This window comes from Oreochromis aureus, linkage group 14 (genome assembly GCF_013358895.1).
Source record: "Oreochromis aureus strain Israel breed Guangdong linkage group 14, ZZ_aureus, whole genome shotgun sequence".
In the NCBI taxonomy this organism is placed as follows: Eukaryota; Metazoa; Chordata; class Actinopteri; order Cichliformes; family Cichlidae; genus Oreochromis; species Oreochromis aureus.
Genome location: NC_052955.1, coordinates 4,575,780 through 4,593,737, shown reverse-complemented (window position 1 = coordinate 4,593,737; position 17,958 = coordinate 4,575,780). Strand labels below are relative to the sequence as shown.

Here is a 17,958-nt window from a genome sequence, read left to right as displayed (position 1 = left end):
CTGTCACTGGAAAGAGGGAAGGAAGTAACGGTCAGGTTTATAAAGTTCTGGCTTAAAAAATGATATAATGTTAGGAGAGAAAATATGTATATCAGTCCTTTGACATCTGTACTACAAAGCAATTCAAAGTACTATATTGCTTTTTGATGATCAACAAAAACTGTAGACCATCTTAGAGCCCCTTACTACCAGCACAATGAGGTCTGAGGGATCCTCCAGAAGGAATCATCCTGTGACATGTTTGATCAGTAGTCCGTGATCTGTAATATTAGTCATAACCTGATCTGGAGCACTTATCCTGCAGCATAAGTTACCATGGCGATGTACCCTAGTAAGACGTGAATGACTTTACATTTAAAACTCAGAGTTTAACCTGAAGTTACCTCCCTGAGCTCCGAGTCCTGCTTTGTTGTTCAGGCCTATGGTTTTCCCACAATTCACCAGTTTGACTCTGTTATATTTCAGGCAGATATATTCCACTTGCTTTACCTGGATGTGTTTGGCTGTCGTACTCTGGAGTCTCCTCAGGTATCAACGTAGATTCTGCACCCTACAAGTAAATGTTTATGTTTAGAGATGAGAAAGTAACCTGAATGAGAACCTGAATGAAAACTCAGTCACGTCACCTCCATCACTTGGCCTTTCTGCCCTTCCTCACCCCTTCCATCTGGATTCTCGATTACCCATGCTCCCTCTTCCTCTGAGCTGGTGGACTCCTGGTCCTGCAGTATAGAGTCCCTCAGGCTCACCAGTGTGATCTCAGACTGCTCCAGGATCCCCTTCTGTTTGGCTGCTTCCTAATAAACAACGAAGCAACACCAGAGTTATAAAAATATGTAAAGCTAACTTAAAACATCAGAAATAATAGTTTATAGTACCCTATTGGTCAGTTTTTACTAAAATAACTGTGTTTTTTCAAAATTGTCCAAAGTAACATATCACAGATTCATACCAGTATCTTATCAGAGACAGGAGAAGCATTCCTCAGGTTTGGACCGTGACCAGACTTGATCTCTTCAGCACTGATTGAATCCGCGCCTCCAAGCCTTTCCTCTGCCCGTGACACACCCAAAGCAGGTGTATCATCACACATGGATAAATTTGACAGAATCTCAGCTGTTTGCTCAACATCTGCCCTCACGGTGGGAGATACTATCAGAACAGACTCCTGGGGATGGCACTGGGTGGTAATGAGCTGGGAGAAGGATTCATGTAAGGTGGAGGAAGCTGTGGGGCAGCGGTTTGGCTCCTCCGTTCGAAGGCGCTCTGGTGATGGCTCGGACTCCACAGAAGAAAGATCAGAGTGCGAATTGACCTCTACAGGTGTAGTAACACTATGTTCCCTGCTGGCTGGATGCCCGTCAGGAAAATTGTGCACGCTGTGCTCAGGCTGGTGAAAGGTGATGGAGAGGTCTGCTGTTTCGTTTTGGGTGACCTCTGCCAAAAGGGGGTGGAATGAATCTGAACCTGCAAACTCTAAAAATGGTGAAAAACAATCTTTCATTAGGAGTAGCACCTTATCTCATGGAGTCTCACTTTAACTCCTCACATACTAACACCTGTTCATCGGAGTGATGATTTATTTTGCTGGGCACCCTTAAGCAAACCCAGAGCAGGCCTTTTTCCAAAACCTGACTTCAGCCAGGCTTAGGAAAAACACAAGCATAAGAAGGGAGCTGCCACTTCACCTCCTTGCTTATGCACTTTTAACATAATTTTCAACTTTCTAATAACCACAGTTAATAAATGGATTATCTTGATTGCTATTGTAAAGTGTTACCACAGATGACTGACCCCAGTAAAGTCTTACGTGAATATTTTGTACCACACCTTCAGCTCTGCCCGAATCCATGTCTGTTGAACTGGTTTGATTCTGCTGTGTCTGATCCTGTGGATGTGGGCTCATAGCTGGGACAGAGGCACTGTGTGATGAGGCCTCAGGAGGCAGCGCTGGATATGGTGGGACCCGGATGTCAGCTGAGACACCAAGAGTCACACGATTTCTTTTACCTGCAAACAAATGAATGACATGTCAAACTTCATGGTGAACATGCTTGTGAAGACAGCTGGTTTGTATGAGACTGTTTATAGAAGATGAATAAAGTCCCATAATTTAATGGTCCTGTTTTTTAAGCCTCAAGTTGGCTGTTTTTCTACAAATCACCATCTCTGTGTTCTGAAACTGGGTGAGGGGTGGAGCTCACAGATACCAAGATGTGGCAGTGATCATCCAAAAGCATACTCTGCATTATTGTTTTTTCTCACTTTAATTATTTACAAAATGCTCATGTTTAACTTCGACAGAAGTGGAAACTAGCAAGTGAGACAAAAACTCACAATTGGAAGAATTCAAGCTAAAGTTGTTGGTGTAATAATATCAGCAAACTAATTTTTGGTCATTTTCCCTGAAAAAGATGATTAAAAAAAAAAAAAAAAAAAATCACATTTCTAAGTAGTTTTTTTTTTTTTTTTTAAACTTACTTTCATGCCATAATTTTCAGGTTCTGAAAATAAATCATTGTAACCTGATGCCAGCTATTGATTGTACTAGTTCTCGTCCAGTTGGCTATTAGGGGCAATGACCCTAGTCACAACAAGGGGAAAACTTTGATTTATGTTTTGCAAAAATACACCATTATATCTAGAAACTATGTCCATCTTTTATATACAGCCTATTATATGAACTCTACATATCCTGCTATAAAATTACTGATACATTAGTTATTTTCACTGCACTGTAGCTAAGAATGTGATATTAGGATTCACTCACTTTCCCCGATATTCAGCCATTAATTGATAAATTCAGTGAAATGATCATTTTACCTGAACTTCCACTGTGCTGTTCTGCAGACTCGTCCAGCTCTCCTACCAGGGGTCTCATCTGGCTCTCATCGGGAGCTTCATCTAACCACGAGGTCGACTGCTGCGTCTCCATCCGACCCATCATATGACCTGCATAAAAGTCTCGCCCGCCGCTCAACCAGTGAGAGCTGGACTGATGGGAGAGCCGACCAATCATCCGACTCAGTGTGGCATCCCATCCATCTTGACCCACACTTGGGGAGAACAGCTGGCCCAGAGAGTGACCAAGCATTGATGAGTGAGCCGACGGATGACCAACCAGCTGCTCCAGGGCTGAATCCCTCTGCTCGGTAACGAGGCAGGATGACCGGTCTGCCAGCTGACCAATCAGAGGCCGGAAAGAATCCTGCTCGTGGTCGTCAACCAGTAATGAGACCCCACCAGAGAACTCGCCCACTTTGGGATCGACTTGATTGTGCACTTCCTGCAATGATAACAGGGGGGAAAAAAAGATTCAGTCAAATTCTTCTAATTCCATTTTCAACAAAATTAAAATATTTTGATTTTTTTTTTTTGCAATTTAGAGACTGGCTAGAACATAATAGCATAGAATAGAATAGAATAGCCCTATATTATCATTGTAGATGTACAACCCCAATTCGAATGAAGTTGGGACGTTGTGTAAAACGTAAATAAAAACAGAACACAGTGGTTTGCAAAACCTTTTCAACCTATATTTAGTTGAATACACTACGAAGACAAGACATCTAATGTTCAAACTGATAAACTTTATTGTTGTTTTGCAAATCTTCACTCATTTTGAATTTGATGCCTGCAACACGTTCCAAGAAGCTAGGACAGGGGCAGAAAAAGACTGGGAAAGTTGAGGAATGTTCAAAAAACACTTGTTTTGAAGATTCCACGGGTGAACAGGTTAATTGGAAACAGGTGTTTGTCATGACTGGGTACAAAAGGAGCATACCCAAAAGGTCCTGTCGCTCACAAGCAAGGATGGGGCGAGGTTCACCAATTTGTGAACAAACGCATGGGCAAATAGTCCAGCAGTTTAAGAACAACGTTTCTCAATGTACAATTGCAAGGAATCTAGGGATTTCATCATCTACTGTCTACAATATCATCAAAAGATACAGAGAACCTGGAGAAATCTCTGCACATAAGGCCGAATACCAACACTGAATGCCCGTGACCTTCGATCCCTCGGACGGTACTGCATTAAAAACCAACATCATTCTGTAAAGGATATTACCACATGGGCTCAGGAACACTTCAGAAAACCATTGTCAGTTAACACAGTTTGTCGCTACATCTACAAGTACAAGTTAAAACTCTACTAATTCAACTCTAAAATCCGATTATCCACAGTTTGATATAGTCTGCTGCTACATTTGTTGTAAAGACTTCATAGTTAAGATTATAAGACTCATTCCCTCTCCCTACCACAAAGTTTAAATTGAACATTGAGAATAATAATGCAAAAGTATCTGTTCAACATACAGATAACAGCATGTGATTAAATCTACATCTTGAATGTTGTTCTTGCACACTACACACAAGTCTGACACTTCATACCTCTTTTTTTTTTTTATAACCTCATGTGATAAAAAAGTAAGTATAAAAGTTGATTGTCTAAATTGCCTCACTGACTGAGATTTGAATCAAGTTATTTGACAGGCAGAGCCACACAAAATTTGCAGTGGGCTATACTGCTACCGTGGCTCAGGGGGTTGGGAAGGGCACCTGTAACCGGAAGGTCGCCGGTTCGATCCCCGGCCTCTCTGTCCTGGTCATTGTGTCCTTGGGCAAGACACTTTACCCTGCCGCCTACTGGTGTTGGCCAGAGGGGCCGATGGCGCGATATGGCAGCCTCGCTTCTGTCAGTCTGCCCCAGGGCAGCTGTGGCTACAACTGTAGCTTACCTCCACCAGTGTGTGAATGTGAGTGTGAATGAATAATGGCATTGTAAAGCGCTTTGGGTGCCTTGAAAAGCGCTATATAAAATCCAATGCATTATTATTACTACTGCTACCATTACAACAACATATTTTGTGAATTAATATTTTTTTTAATTAAAATTTACTGAAAGGTAAATCTATTTCATACATATATACATATATATGAATCCTGACTACCAGTCAGATACTCAACAAAAACAATCTGAAGAATCACTTAACAGGAAACCCCCCAAGTAACACTGAAGCTCCAAACTATAAAGCTAGTGGGTAATGTTACTGGATATGTCCGTCTTTTGTCCAGTCTGTTTACTACCAGAGGAGTCTGAGCCCAACTGGCTATTACAAAAAGACATTTAGCTGGTTTTGAGGTACTTCCTGTTTCAAGTGCAGAATCTCTGTTTATCTTTTATATACAGCTTAATACTCATAATTTGTGTTTGGGTTACAACATGTGCATGCCCACAGACTCACTGAGCTCAGTTCAAGTGTAGAAACCATCATGAAATGTACTTTAACTTAATACACTTCAGGTTTATTATGTTTACATCATTGCTCAGTGGAAGGAAGGAAAGAAGAAAGACACAAACCACACACACACACACACACACACACACACACACACACACACACACACACACACACACACACACACACACACACACACACACACACACACACACACACACACACACACACACACACACACACACACACACACACACACACACACACAGGCCAAGAACTCAGATTTGGCTATTTTTCATCACTGATCCACATCATCATGTGAACCTCAGAGGGTATTCAAATATCGATAACAGTTGTTACAAAGACCTTCAAAGAACTCTAGTATAACAGCTTAAAACTGAATCACTGACCAGGCCTCTCGTCTCCGTTCCTGTTGCGTCTGAGAGAAGAGACTGACGTCGTGCAGAGCTTTCATCCTCCCCTCTTCTCTCCAAGACTCGAAACAAAGACTGCTGAGAGACCGAAGCACTGTGTTCTTCCATATGTGAGCCTTCACTGTCTAAAGATCAACAAAGGAATAATACACTGTGCTATCAGACAGCCTTTGTAACATCTTATCACACCATGTCTTAACACTCCTACCTAAACTATCAAGGTGAAGACAGAGCATTGCCTTCAAATAAACGTGTCCATTTTGTACCTGTTTTCCCAGCAGAGCTGAGGGAGAGGTCAAGTTCTCGTGTATATTTGTCTATAATTTGTTGGATACTGCTGTCACTGAACATCGAGTCCACAGACAGACCAGGAGGGCCAGTCGCTGAGTTTTCCTTAAAACAGAAGCTCTCACCAGACAGAGAGGAGATGTGTTGTAAATCTGCTCCACCTTCTTGTTGATCAGTGCATTTATGGAGGAGAGATTTATCTAAAGCAGAAGAAGAAAAACCAGGTCAGCACATTAGAAGTATAGCAAAGTCAGAAACACAATGCAAAATAAGAAATAAAAATACAGTGAAATGAATCTAAACAAAGTACTTTTGAAATTCCTAAACCTACCCAAGTAATTTTTCTGCCAACATTTCCTGTGTGTCAATAACCTTACTCTGTCCCTGCTTCGCTGTTTTCCCCCTGGCTTTCTTTTACTAAAGCCCCAAAATGCCCCAGTTTAAATGTGAAAACCTGTCCCATCAGAGACTCTTCTGATGTGAGCAGCCAAACAATGAAATGATTCAGGCCATGGCAAAGTCCTCCAGACTACAATCACAGACGTTCCAGCCCTTAAAAATATTATTAATATTATAATAATAATAAAATATGAAAAATAATCATTTGGGTACGTGGACATGAATCAGTACATTAAAAGCTGCAGCTATAACAAGAACTGCTGTGAGACTGTGATGGTCAATTGTAAGAAAGTCATCTTATTAGGCCATTTTAAAGAGGAAGAAGTTTAAACGGCTTCTTTCAGACAGAAAATGAAGTGATGAGCTGCACCAAGACCCAGAATCATGCAAAGTTACTGTAACATCCAAGAATAATAATCTGGAAATGGGAATGAGCACAACAGGTTCACTTTAATGTTTAAGGCTTAAGACCATGCAAATGCACAGCAGCACACAGCTGTAACATATAAACAACATGCCCCGTTATAATCCTTACAGTTTAACCATATTATCCGTTTAATCGTGAAGAACTACCACAGGAATCAGTTTCTGCTGGATCATCTGATTTAAAGCTGCACAGACATGTCACCTACACACCTGGCTGTTCCTCACCGGTGTTTACATTCTGCTCTAGGTCAGTAGTCATGTAGCTTCCGGTGGAGATGGTAGTAGAAGAGAAGCTGTCAGACCCAGGAGGCCTGTTTGGAGACTGACACAAAATAAACTGTTATGGCGTCTTATCTTGTTATAGAGATAAACACACTCTGGACACACATTCATACAGTTGAACATATTGAGGCATTTTGAAATGAAAGCACACACAAACTTATGTTTTGAATATTTAATGCATTTGTATATATGAGCGTCCTGACCAGTAGTGATGTACTCAACAAAAGACCAAACCTCTGAAGAATCACTTACTTTAACAGAAAACTCCACCTAAACACTAACACTGAAGCTCCAAAATACAAAGTTAGGGGGAAATGTTACTGTGGGGATGTCCGTCTTTTGTCCATCTGTTTACTACCAGAGGAGTCTCCCCGTACTGGCCATTACAAAAAGACACTGAGGTACTTCATGTTTCAAGTTCAGAATCTTTTTGTCTTTTATATACAGGATAACACTCATACTTTGACTGTCAGTGAAGACCTCTGTCCATTTGTAGAGAGACAACTTAAATTTCTGTTTGAGTTGTAACATGTACCGACTCATACATAGACCTGGTGTTACGCAGACTCACTGAGCTCAGTTCAAGTGTAGAAACCATCATGAAATGTATTTTAATTTAATACACTTCAGGTTTATTATGTTTACATCATCGCTCAGTGGAAGGAAGGAAAGAAGAAAGACAAACACACCATTCACTCATCACAGGCAGACGAACACAAACACGCACGCACACACACGCCACACACACACACACACACACACACACACACACACACACACACACACACACACACACACACACACAGCTTCTCAAACATAATCACAGGCTGAGGCAGATGCTGCCCAAGCACTCAGATTTGGCTATTTGTCATCATCGATCCACATCATCATGTGAACCTCAGAGGGTATTAAAATATAGATCACAGTATTAATATGCACCGACATTTACTTCCTGCATATTAAAACTGGTCCTTTCCTTGTAGCTTTCTAACCCACTATGGGCTACATGAGTTTTCCAGGGGAAGGAAAGAGCAGTGATAAACACTATGTGAACACTGTGAAAATTGTCACTGGACTGGTTACCTCTGTGGGGGATCTGTAGCTCATCACTGCAGGACCAGAGGAATCTGCTCCTCTCCCAGAGTCTGAGGAAAGAGGGGACTTTTTTCTTGGGACTGAATCTAGAAAACAGTGTTTCCACATCAAGTAATCTTTAATTTCCCTTAATTCAGTGGTACCATTTTTTACCTATATTAAATCTTCTCTACCCACCAGATGTGGAGGATTCTGGAGATGCTCCTGCCTCTGTCAGTAGCAGTCTCTCTCTCCAGAGGCTGGATCTCCCTGAACTTGTCCCTGAGCTGGTTAATCTTTCAGAGATCTTCTGTCCACTGCTGAACTCTGAGGGTGTCTGCAGAGTCCTGTCAGAAGCCATAGATGAGTCTGACTCCGCCTGCTGATCCCAGCGTGCAATGTGTGAAGGAACTGTCACACCATTGTCTGGGCCTACAGTGAAAAAACAAATAAATAAGTCGGTGTTATACATGCAGGTGATGAAACTGCCCGATATTCACGTCTTACTGCAGCTGAGCAGACCTGTGAGTTGGCTGGCATCGACTGGAGTCTCCACCTCTTGAATAGCACTGAGCTCGTGCTGTTCAGTCATCATCTCCAAGAAGCCCAGCCTGACGCGTGTCACAGGGGGCTTTGCTGCTCGTGGAGGATGGAGGTGTCCTGAGTGGAGGACTGATGCCGGGCCAGGTCCGGCAGCAGCATCACTCTGAACTTTAAAGCACAAGAGAAACAACCAGTCAGAAATATGGACAAAAAAAATGTGTACAGTTTCATTTTTAAAAACAATGTATTACTCTACATTTTATTTTAATGCCAGTGACCTCGCTCTGCAACTTTACATGTTCGCATTGAGTTGATGTTATCCCTAAACACCACCACTTTGCAATAAAAGCACTTACAATTGATTGTGGAATATCTGGGAGAGAGGAATTTTCACAAACTGACTTGTTGTAATCCCATTACAGTAGACTGCATGACTAGGTACTTGTTTTTATTGAAACACAGGTTTATTAGGACAGTTTTAAAGTTGAGAAACAACAATGACAACATTCAAAAAACACAAAGCCTGAATTTAAAGATGAAGGTATAGTGTCCCGTCCTGGACTCTAAAGAAGATAGACAAGACAAGATTCCACTTTTACTTTTGCAGAAAAGCTGGAAAATACTTTTGGGAAAATGTTCTCGTGCCCAAAATGTTCTTTGGGCACCAGACACAAATTTAAGGATTTGTAAGGAACTGTTACTTCATCTGTTTTTAAAGAAGACAAAATTAAACTGTTAAGGAAGAAGAACGAGAACCCGACTGTGAAACACTGACGGGGGCTTTGTTTTGTTATTGGGTCATTTATAATATCTGACATTCTGCCTTGAAAAATCAGAAGGTTTTCAAACATAAGGCAAACAAAAGCAACACTTCTGTTGCATTAATTAAGGAATAAAGATTAGTGGTTTGTAATAGTCCATCCATCCATCCATCCATCCATCCATCCGCTTCCGCTTATCCTTTTTCAGGGTCGCGGGGGGCGCTGGAGCCTATCCCAGCTGACATAGGGCGAGGGGCGGGGTACACCCTGGACAGGTCGCCAGTCTGTCGCAGGGCTAACACACAGGGACAGACAACCATTCGCACTCACATTCGCTCGCACATTCACACCTAGTGGCAATTTGGATTATCCAATTAACCTACCCCCACAAGTTGCATGTCTTTGGACGGTGGGAGGAAGCCGGAGTACCCGGAGAGAACCCACGCAAACACGGGGAGAACATGCAAACTCCACACAGAAAGACCCCGGCCTGATGTTGGAATTGAACTCAGGACCTTCTTGCTGTGCGGCAACAGTGCTACCCACCGTAGTGTTTGGTAAAATAAGAACAATAGTTGTTATTGTTTACTTCATTCAGCCAATTGAATTTTTCCCAGAAATCATTTTGACAGTTTTGTAATACTTTCAATTCTGAAATTAACTGGAAATCGTGCTGAAAAGGTGGAAAAATATCTACATTCTCAACATGTCAGCTACCTGTTTGACTGCTGTTGGATGGATGTTGTTCAGAGGAGCTGTCGCGACCCTGAGGCTCCTCTAGGTGTGATAAAGTTCCTCCATTAGACTCCTCTATGGCCTTGAGCAGGGATGCAAGTAACTGGAGGCGGTTCTGATTAATGTTCTCTGAAACCATCGTTTCACCATCAGGCTGAGGAACTGGCTGTGGGTGAGAAAAAGTCATCAGGATGGTTCATTTCTCACATGTTCTTTCACTCTTAAACATTTAAGCTGACGGTGTCTTTTAGCACTCTGCTTTTTAATCTTTGTTTCTACTCAATCCTTTCTTAGAACTATGATTTTTTTACTTAATCAAAATAACTGCTTTAACAGTCCTCTCACTTACTTGTGCATCGGTATTAATCAGAGCCTGCAATGTCTCCTTTTGTCTCCTCATCTGCACCATCTCCAAGTCCTGTCTCCGCCTCTCCTCTTCTCGTTGCCTTTGCTGCAACATCAGTGCCTCTTTCTGCTCTAGTACTCGCCTCTGGGCCTCCTGCAACTCTTGTCTTTGCCTCTCCGTGTTGTCCTCTCCAACACTCAGGGATCCAGTGCTCTGAGAGGCCCGTGCCTCAGCCAGAGCATAACCTGGAAGTGGAGCTGTAACCTCTGCGATGGTCGATCTCATGCCTTTGATGGGTTCAGGGGATGGCTGCACTGGGATGCTTCTAGAGTGATGTTCTGTGAATCGTTTATAAGGCAGCTTCTCTTTGGTGACTGACAGGGGTCTCATTCTCTCTGGAAGGTGCTCTGTTACTTTCTCCATTATGCTGTCAGTCAGCCAAGATGTGTCATTTAGTCTCTGGTATCTCAGACTGTCTGAGTCGGATTCAACATCATCTGGCAGCGGTTTGGAAGCCAGACTAAAACCAGATAGGCTGGGAGGTGACGTTAATGTGTCAGATTCTTCTGTGGAAACATCCTCAGAGGTTCGTGGCAATTCATGATTATACACAGGAACTGCATGAGCCTGGAGAGGAGCCACAAGAGGAGCATGGGAAGTCTGCAGAGGGGGATGGAGAGGAGCCTGCAAAGGGGCCCAGGGAGCGTGGAGAGGAGCGTGGAGAGGAGCCGGCACAGCTTGCAGATGACCTGGTTGACGTACACACCGTGTACTGTTTGGAGGTGGGTGAGCAAGTCCTGGAGGCACAACAGGAGGTAGTAATGAAGTAGCAGTCATGTTGTAACGAATCTGTAGAGCTCGCTGGTATTCCTCCAGGCGCTGGCGAGCCACTTTCACTCTTTGGTGGATTCTAAAATTAAAAAAAAAAAAAAAACAACAACAAAAAACAGGAGGGTCAAAGGCATTAAAGTTATGTAAACCCAGAATCACAAACTGGCTCAAACAGATTTATTCATCACACCTGTTTTGTTCTAACAACCGCTGCTGGTATTCTCTGATCCTTTTGCTATGGTCGTCCTCATCTGCAGGAGGAACTACCTGTGAAGATCAAACACAAAGGAAGAGATTACTCATACAACCTGGAAAACCCCTCACAGAAGACAATGGTGGAGGACAAAACCTTGAATTTTCACAGTTCATATTACTAGTTTTTGACCAGTCCCTCCCAAGTCTGTGTGAATCTGTTAGATTTATTTTCTCAACTTAATTTTCCTCTTCTTATCTGGAAAATATCCTGTCTAAGCAGTCTGAGCTGTATTTGATTTTCTGTCCTGGATTGTCATCAATCATCACTAATATAAGGCTCTGGCTATGAGGGGGTGGGCAACTCCAGGCCTCGAGGGCCGGTGTCCTGCAGGTTTTAGATGTGTCCTTGATCCAAAACAGCTGATTCAAATGGCTAAATTACCTCCTCAATATGTTTTGAAGTTCTCCAGAAGCCTGTTAATGAACTAGTCATTTGATTCAGGTGTGTTGAACCAAGGTGATATCTAAAACCTGCAGGACACTGGCCCTTGAGGCCTGGAGTTCTCCCACCCCTGGGCTATGAGCAAAGAAGCTCCACCTACATGTTGATCAAACCTTCTGTTTGTGAGAGGCAGCCAATCAGAAGAATTTCTCAAAGGAGGAGGAGCTAAAGTAGCTTGCTTCAAAGTGAGGATGTCATGAGGGAAAACACATAAAATAATGTGAAGATTATTTTGAACTGTAAATCAGGCAAGAGCTCAATAATGAAAATTATACATAATACGTTGGTCAACTTTAAGCAAAAAACAACAAATAACAACTGAACATGTTTCTCAGACTAAAGTAATATTAGACCCAAGGAGGTTAAGCATCAGAAGATGTTAACAGGATGTATAACATCCATGATATATTTGCATCTTAGCTATTATGAGCATGTCAAGATTAATCCAATAAATATAATTTTCAACAGCCATTAAAAAAACCTGATAACAGGAAAATTGAATAGAGGTTTGACAGTTGGATTAGAGACCTACCTCATTGGCTAAATTAGGGGTGATAGAAATGACATCGTGGTCATGGACTGGCACTTCTGGTTGCTTAATGCTTTCTTCCTGGGTCACAGCAGCCTTCAGTCGTTCTTTCTCCTGCTGAGCTTCAAGCAGCATCTGCTCCAACTTGGCCTTCTGCTCTTCCAGCTCCTGCAGCAAAAACATCTGCTGTTGCTTCTCCCTTTCAAGTTCCTCTTCCTGGGCAGGAAAAAAAAAGAGGCTTAAAAAGTGATGCTACTAGATGCAAACTCAGATTTGAGCTACGTTTTAGTTTAGAAGATAACATAATGTAATTCAAAGCTAGTCCCTGGTAAAATCTTTATCACCTCCTCTTCAAAAATCACCAGCAGGAATTCACAACAAGCCCACAATGAGTTTCTCAGCAAAACCTGGTTCTAACCAGTCAGTGAACTTGTGGTGAAGTACTGGGACAACAATGAAACAAGTGCTTACAATGTAGAGAAGATCTGTTCGATCAACAACGCTCTGCTGCAGTGTCAAAATTCTGGGACAGAATAGAGAAGGGGGGCACGTCAAATCAAACCAGAGGGGGGCACAGAGCAATAGTCTCGCCTACTTTGTACACTGCCTCCATCTGACTACAGAGCTCCCTGCAGGCATCCTCGGATTTTAGCGGACAGTGAACGTGCCATCGCTGCAGGACTAGAAAACCAGCTCCCAACCATCACGGGACACAGAGTACAGACATTTAACTTTTTTACTCTTAATATTAACTCCTCTCATCTAAGTGAAAAGTATCACAGGAATTAAAATTACCCGTACCCGTTTTTTTCGCTCTTGTTCAAACTCTTGGATTCTATTGGCCAGAGCAGCAGGAAACTGAGTATCTGAAGCTGAGGTTGACAGCGGCGTTTTCTCCGATGCTGTTTGAGTTCAGAAAAAAATTCACAAGATTATTACCTTGTAATAAACATTTGTACTTTTTTTTTTAACTGTTAAAGGAATATTAATAGTTTTATTAATATTTATGTAGATTGTTCTTACAGCTGATGACAGCCACTGATTACCTGGTGGAGAGCCATTAGCCTCCTGGGGCTCGGTGGAAGTCCATTCGTCTTTTCCTCCACTGATCAGAGAGCCTGTTTCGATCGTCATGTCGCGCTCTGGGATCTGATCTCGGATGACGGTTGGGGAATCAGCAGCAGAGCTGCGACTGCTGTGGTCAATCCACTGGTTCCTTTGGCTCCTGATACGATCCAGGAGCCTCTTCAATGCCCGTCGAGGAGCAGGTTTCTGGGAAACCACTGCAAACAAAGAAAAACTCAAGGGAATGACATCAAGGTTTCAACATTCATGCTACATTCTGGGCCAGAAGGTTTTTTTTATTTGTCTCAGAATTTTACATAATTCATACAATACACTTCAGTAAGCTAATATCTGACAACTGATTTTATTATAAACTGCACAAGAATGACTTAAGTTTTTAAATCACCTGCAGCTGATGTTTCCTGCTCAGTGCTTCCAGGTTCCTGCTCTGTGTCATGTTGTGCTTTTTCTGTTTCAGGTGTTGTGATTTCATCCACTGTGACATCCAGCTCTTGATCTTGGCTGGTTGTGGAGTGGGCTGGAAGAGGCTCGGGTGCCAGCTGGACCACCAGGTCACCTTTAACCCCTGTAACAATTACAGCCAAAGTTTAAAGAGGCTTCAGTGCAACTTCAGTGCCGATTTCTGGCCAACTTCATTTCTCTGGTTTTAAGAAAAATTTACAAATACTGAAAACCTGCATTTGCTACAAAACACATGATGAAGAGTCCTTACTCCTCTCTCCAGTGTACATGTCCTCAAAGGCAAACTCCATCTCCCTCTGGAAGTCTTCCCTCATTTCCTGTCTCTTATAGAGAGGCTGGAAGATCTGGGGAGGCATCTGTGACACCTGCTGCCTCCTCCTCAGCAGATCTGTCTGCTGCATGTGTTCCAGTTCAACCAACAAACGCTCACGATCCTAAAGGAGGCCATTAAACACTGATCAGGCACTTCATATGACCAAAAAGTAAACAGATCTCGTCTCTTCTTACAACTAAAGTATCCAGTTAATTTTTTGATGCAAGCCTATCAAACATGTTAAAGTAAGACATTTTTCAAACATGTAATGAAAGTGCAACCTCCACAAGAATTTCTTTATTCTGGCATGTAAGTGACTAGGTTAATTAGTCACCAGGTTAACAGGTAAGTTGTACCTGCATGAGCTGTTCCTTCCTCAGAGCCTGCCTCCCTCTGAGATGAGCCTTCTCCAGCTGCTCTTCTCTCCTCCTCATTTCCTCTGTCTCCCAGTCCTGCTTTCTTTTCGCATGTAGCTCAGCTTCCTCGTGGGCATTTGGCTGATTAAGCAGATCGATTAAATAACTCTGACAAATTGCGCTGGTAAATACAAACAAGAATCAGAGGGTGTGTTACCTGGTTTATGTCCACCTCTCTGTCCACTGTACTCTTGGCCATGTGGTAACGTGTGGTAGCGAAGGCACTCACATCCGATCTCCTTACGAAACGTGGCTTTTTGGGGCTGATGTTCTGCTTCGATGAAAGAAGACAAGGTTACCTTGACTTTCATTTAGCTTTACTTTCATTTGATTTTCAGGATTCTGAAACGTTCTGGAAATTATTATCACTGTTTGGGAAAATCACCTGAACAGGGTTTGGAGGCAGTGGGAGGCTAGCCACCTTTGCTGATCTTTCCTTTTCTGCCAGTAATGCCTTCTTCCTGGCATTCACAACTCTACAGAACAGTGAAGCCACAGGTTTAATGATCAGTTCATTCTGATTAAATTTATACACATAAGCATCTGAAAATGCTTGTGATGATGCTCACTGGTTTTGCCTCTCGTGGTCTTTAAGCCTCTGTGATTTGAGCTCCTTCAGCGCTTCTCGATAACGCTCCTCTGCTTTGACGTGATTCTCCTCCTCCCTCTGAGCTATGGCTGCCAAGTCGGGTTCCTTGAACAACAAGTTTAGCCACAAAAAATTAATAACATATGGACATGGGTTAGTGCACCCATTAACAAAATTCAAAATCAAATATCAACCATGTCAACATGGTGCAGTGTATTCTGCCTTTTCTAAACAATTCAAATACTACTGAAGAAAAAAAATCTGAAGTGCACTAGAGTACTATTACTCTGCTTCTTCCTTAAGCACATTGAACCATAATATTTATTTTCTCACAGAGTGAAAAACCCAACCTAAGTTGGAGCTCTAGCTCTGGGACATAATTTATTTGACAAGAGTCATTAAAAGTTTAAACTTTTAGTAACTTAATCAGTCTTTCAATAGTTTCTATGTTTTTTTCCCAAAGTTGGAATTTAACTTTTAATAAAAGTTGACTTTTCTCCTTCATTCTGCAGACACGATAGGATGACATCTCTAACTGTTGGTCTCCGTTCTAGTCTTTTAAAAAAATTGTTTTTAATGCACAGGTCTTACCCTTTAAACGTACAAATGATAAAACATACTAAACATTTTGTCTACATTCTGAGAAGACACATTGTAAAATTTCAGCTGAGAATCTGAAATGCAGGATGTCTCTCACTCTCTCTCTCCTGCAATTATTTCTGTATAATAAAGACTAAGGTTGTGAAAAATTAGTATGTGGTCAAGCAGCTGGTGCAATGTTACACTCAAAATGTCTTAGTTGAATACACAACAACTAGAACGTAGGAAAGAGTATTCGGTGGAGGTTTTTCCCCCCAAATGATGACAACATATTTTTCTTTGGATTTTGGACTGTCGCTGTCACTTTGACCTGTGGATTTCAGTATTCATGACAACTTAAAAAATATTTTTAAAAATTAAATAATTAAAATAATAACAAATAGATATAATTATTTGTGTATATTTATATGAAGCTTGCTTTACATGATTTGTCTAACTGTCTTAAACAGATGAATCTTCTCAGGAAGTTTAAGAAATTTTCTAACCAATTTCAGACATTTTAATGACCCACAGAAACCCTTTGGACACTGCACTGAATGGTTTATGTTTACATCGATGTGGCTCAAAATTTGGTTTCATACGTTCTTTTTATTTTTTCATAATCCCTGTTTTAGTGTCTCTAATGTGAACTTTTTTAGTCTTACGTTTTCTTTTGCACTTCTGTGTCCCTGGCCGAGCAGCTGGAGACTCTCCTGGTATAACCTCTGCAGCTTCTGGAGCTTCTCCCTCTGCTGTTGCTCCCACTCCTTCCTCAGCTCCCGTTCAAGTTGTTCCAGCTCATACTGTCGCCTCTGCTGAACATCTTGGCGGATCTGCTGTGCAATGTACCGGTGCTGCTCCCGCACCTGTGTGTCAACACAAAACACACACTCACTCTGCATATATCACGCAGAACTATGCACAGTGCATAGTAATGGTAGGTTACAGTGATGATCAACTTAATTGTCTTCATCACGTCATCTGTCGACAGGAAAAATGGATGCAATACAAAAGATAATCTTGGCCACTAATACCAGCAAATCTAACCTTTTTGCAAAAAAATGTGTCAGCAAAATGACCAGAAGCGCCGTGAAAAAGGGACTTCACAGCAGAATACTTTGTGAACTTTAGGTCCTCCACTGGTTAGTTACGAGACTTTACACAGCCTCATATGCTACTGCGTGAACACCCTTAAACTGTCTGCCTTTGTTTATGCATGTGTCTAAGCGACTTTCAGAGACAGAAGAGACCGATCAGACAAAAAAATCACTGTACGTGCACAAAAAGACAGATCTTTTACACATGCAAGTAAAATTTAATGTAGGCGAGGAAGCTGAAGTTCTGAAGTCATATGAACCTTAATAAAGTGTTTATCAGACAGAAACACGGCGTTTAAGTAAGCATTGGCGTTTCATTAGAAAACATCCCACAGGTGCTGGAAATCAGCTACCTAAAGTGAAGCAGAAAGCCATAACACCGCCTTATTACCTGCTGTATCCGCAGCTTTCTCCTCCTTTCCTGCTCCTCTCGTATTATCCGAGCCTCTTCGTTGGGACTCGGTCTTAATCTGGACACCTTTCTCTTCATTTTCGAGCACTTCGCTGGCGGACATTTCCCCCAAAAAGCAAACAGCAGGTTGCGGTTCAGTTAGCGGCGACGGCTAATGTTTACAAGCGTCACTTTGTTCGCGGCCATAACGGTTCCGTAGGACAACTTAAACTTGAAACGTTTACTATACAAGCAATTACCAGGCAGGACGCTTAAAGTTTCGTTTATCATCCGAAATCCATGCCAACCCCAAAAAACGGACGTTTTTGTTTTTTTCTTTGTCCTAAACGTCACATCCGGTGATTTAAAATGCCCGCCGTATCTGTGCTGTCCACATGAAATATTAGTTCCTACTCATTATATCTGCATAAAAAACATTT

The 17,958-nt window shown here is 42.0% G+C and overlaps 1 protein-coding gene across 5 annotated transcripts; it reads right to left on the bottom strand.

Moving 5' to 3' along the window:
- Nucleotides 1-17: 17 nt before the first annotated feature.
- Nucleotides 18-17,915, bottom strand: cep295 (centrosomal protein 295). 5 transcript variants are annotated; one of them, XM_031749439.2, is made up of 25 exons: nt 17,519-17,915; nt 16,696-16,896; nt 15,432-15,556; nt 15,248-15,338; nt 15,020-15,136; nt 14,803-14,943; nt 14,384-14,567; nt 14,057-14,236; nt 13,632-13,868; nt 13,387-13,487; nt 12,589-12,801; nt 11,550-11,626; nt 10,532-11,438; nt 10,165-10,348; nt 8,666-8,854; nt 8,342-8,575; nt 8,153-8,250; nt 6,998-7,109; nt 5,941-6,162; nt 5,651-5,799; nt 2,824-3,286; nt 1,831-2,010; nt 953-1,476; nt 659-797; nt 18-550 (listed from the first exon to the last, which is right to left on the bottom strand). In XM_031749439.2, exons 1-25 carry the CDS (start codon nt 17,615-17,617, stop codon nt 525-527), a joined length of 5,193 nt encoding a protein of 1,730 aa, XP_031605299.2. In that variant the 5' UTR covers nt 17,618-17,915; the 3' UTR covers nt 18-524. The 5 variants fall into 5 exon arrangements, with proteins under 5 accessions (XP_031605299.2, XP_031605297.2, XP_031605296.2 ...); XM_031749437.2 differs by having other exon boundaries at nt 627-797; nt 7,013-7,109; XM_031749436.2 differs by having other exon boundaries at nt 627-797; nt 17,519-17,914.
- Between the last annotated feature and the right edge of the window lie 43 nt (nt 17,916-17,958).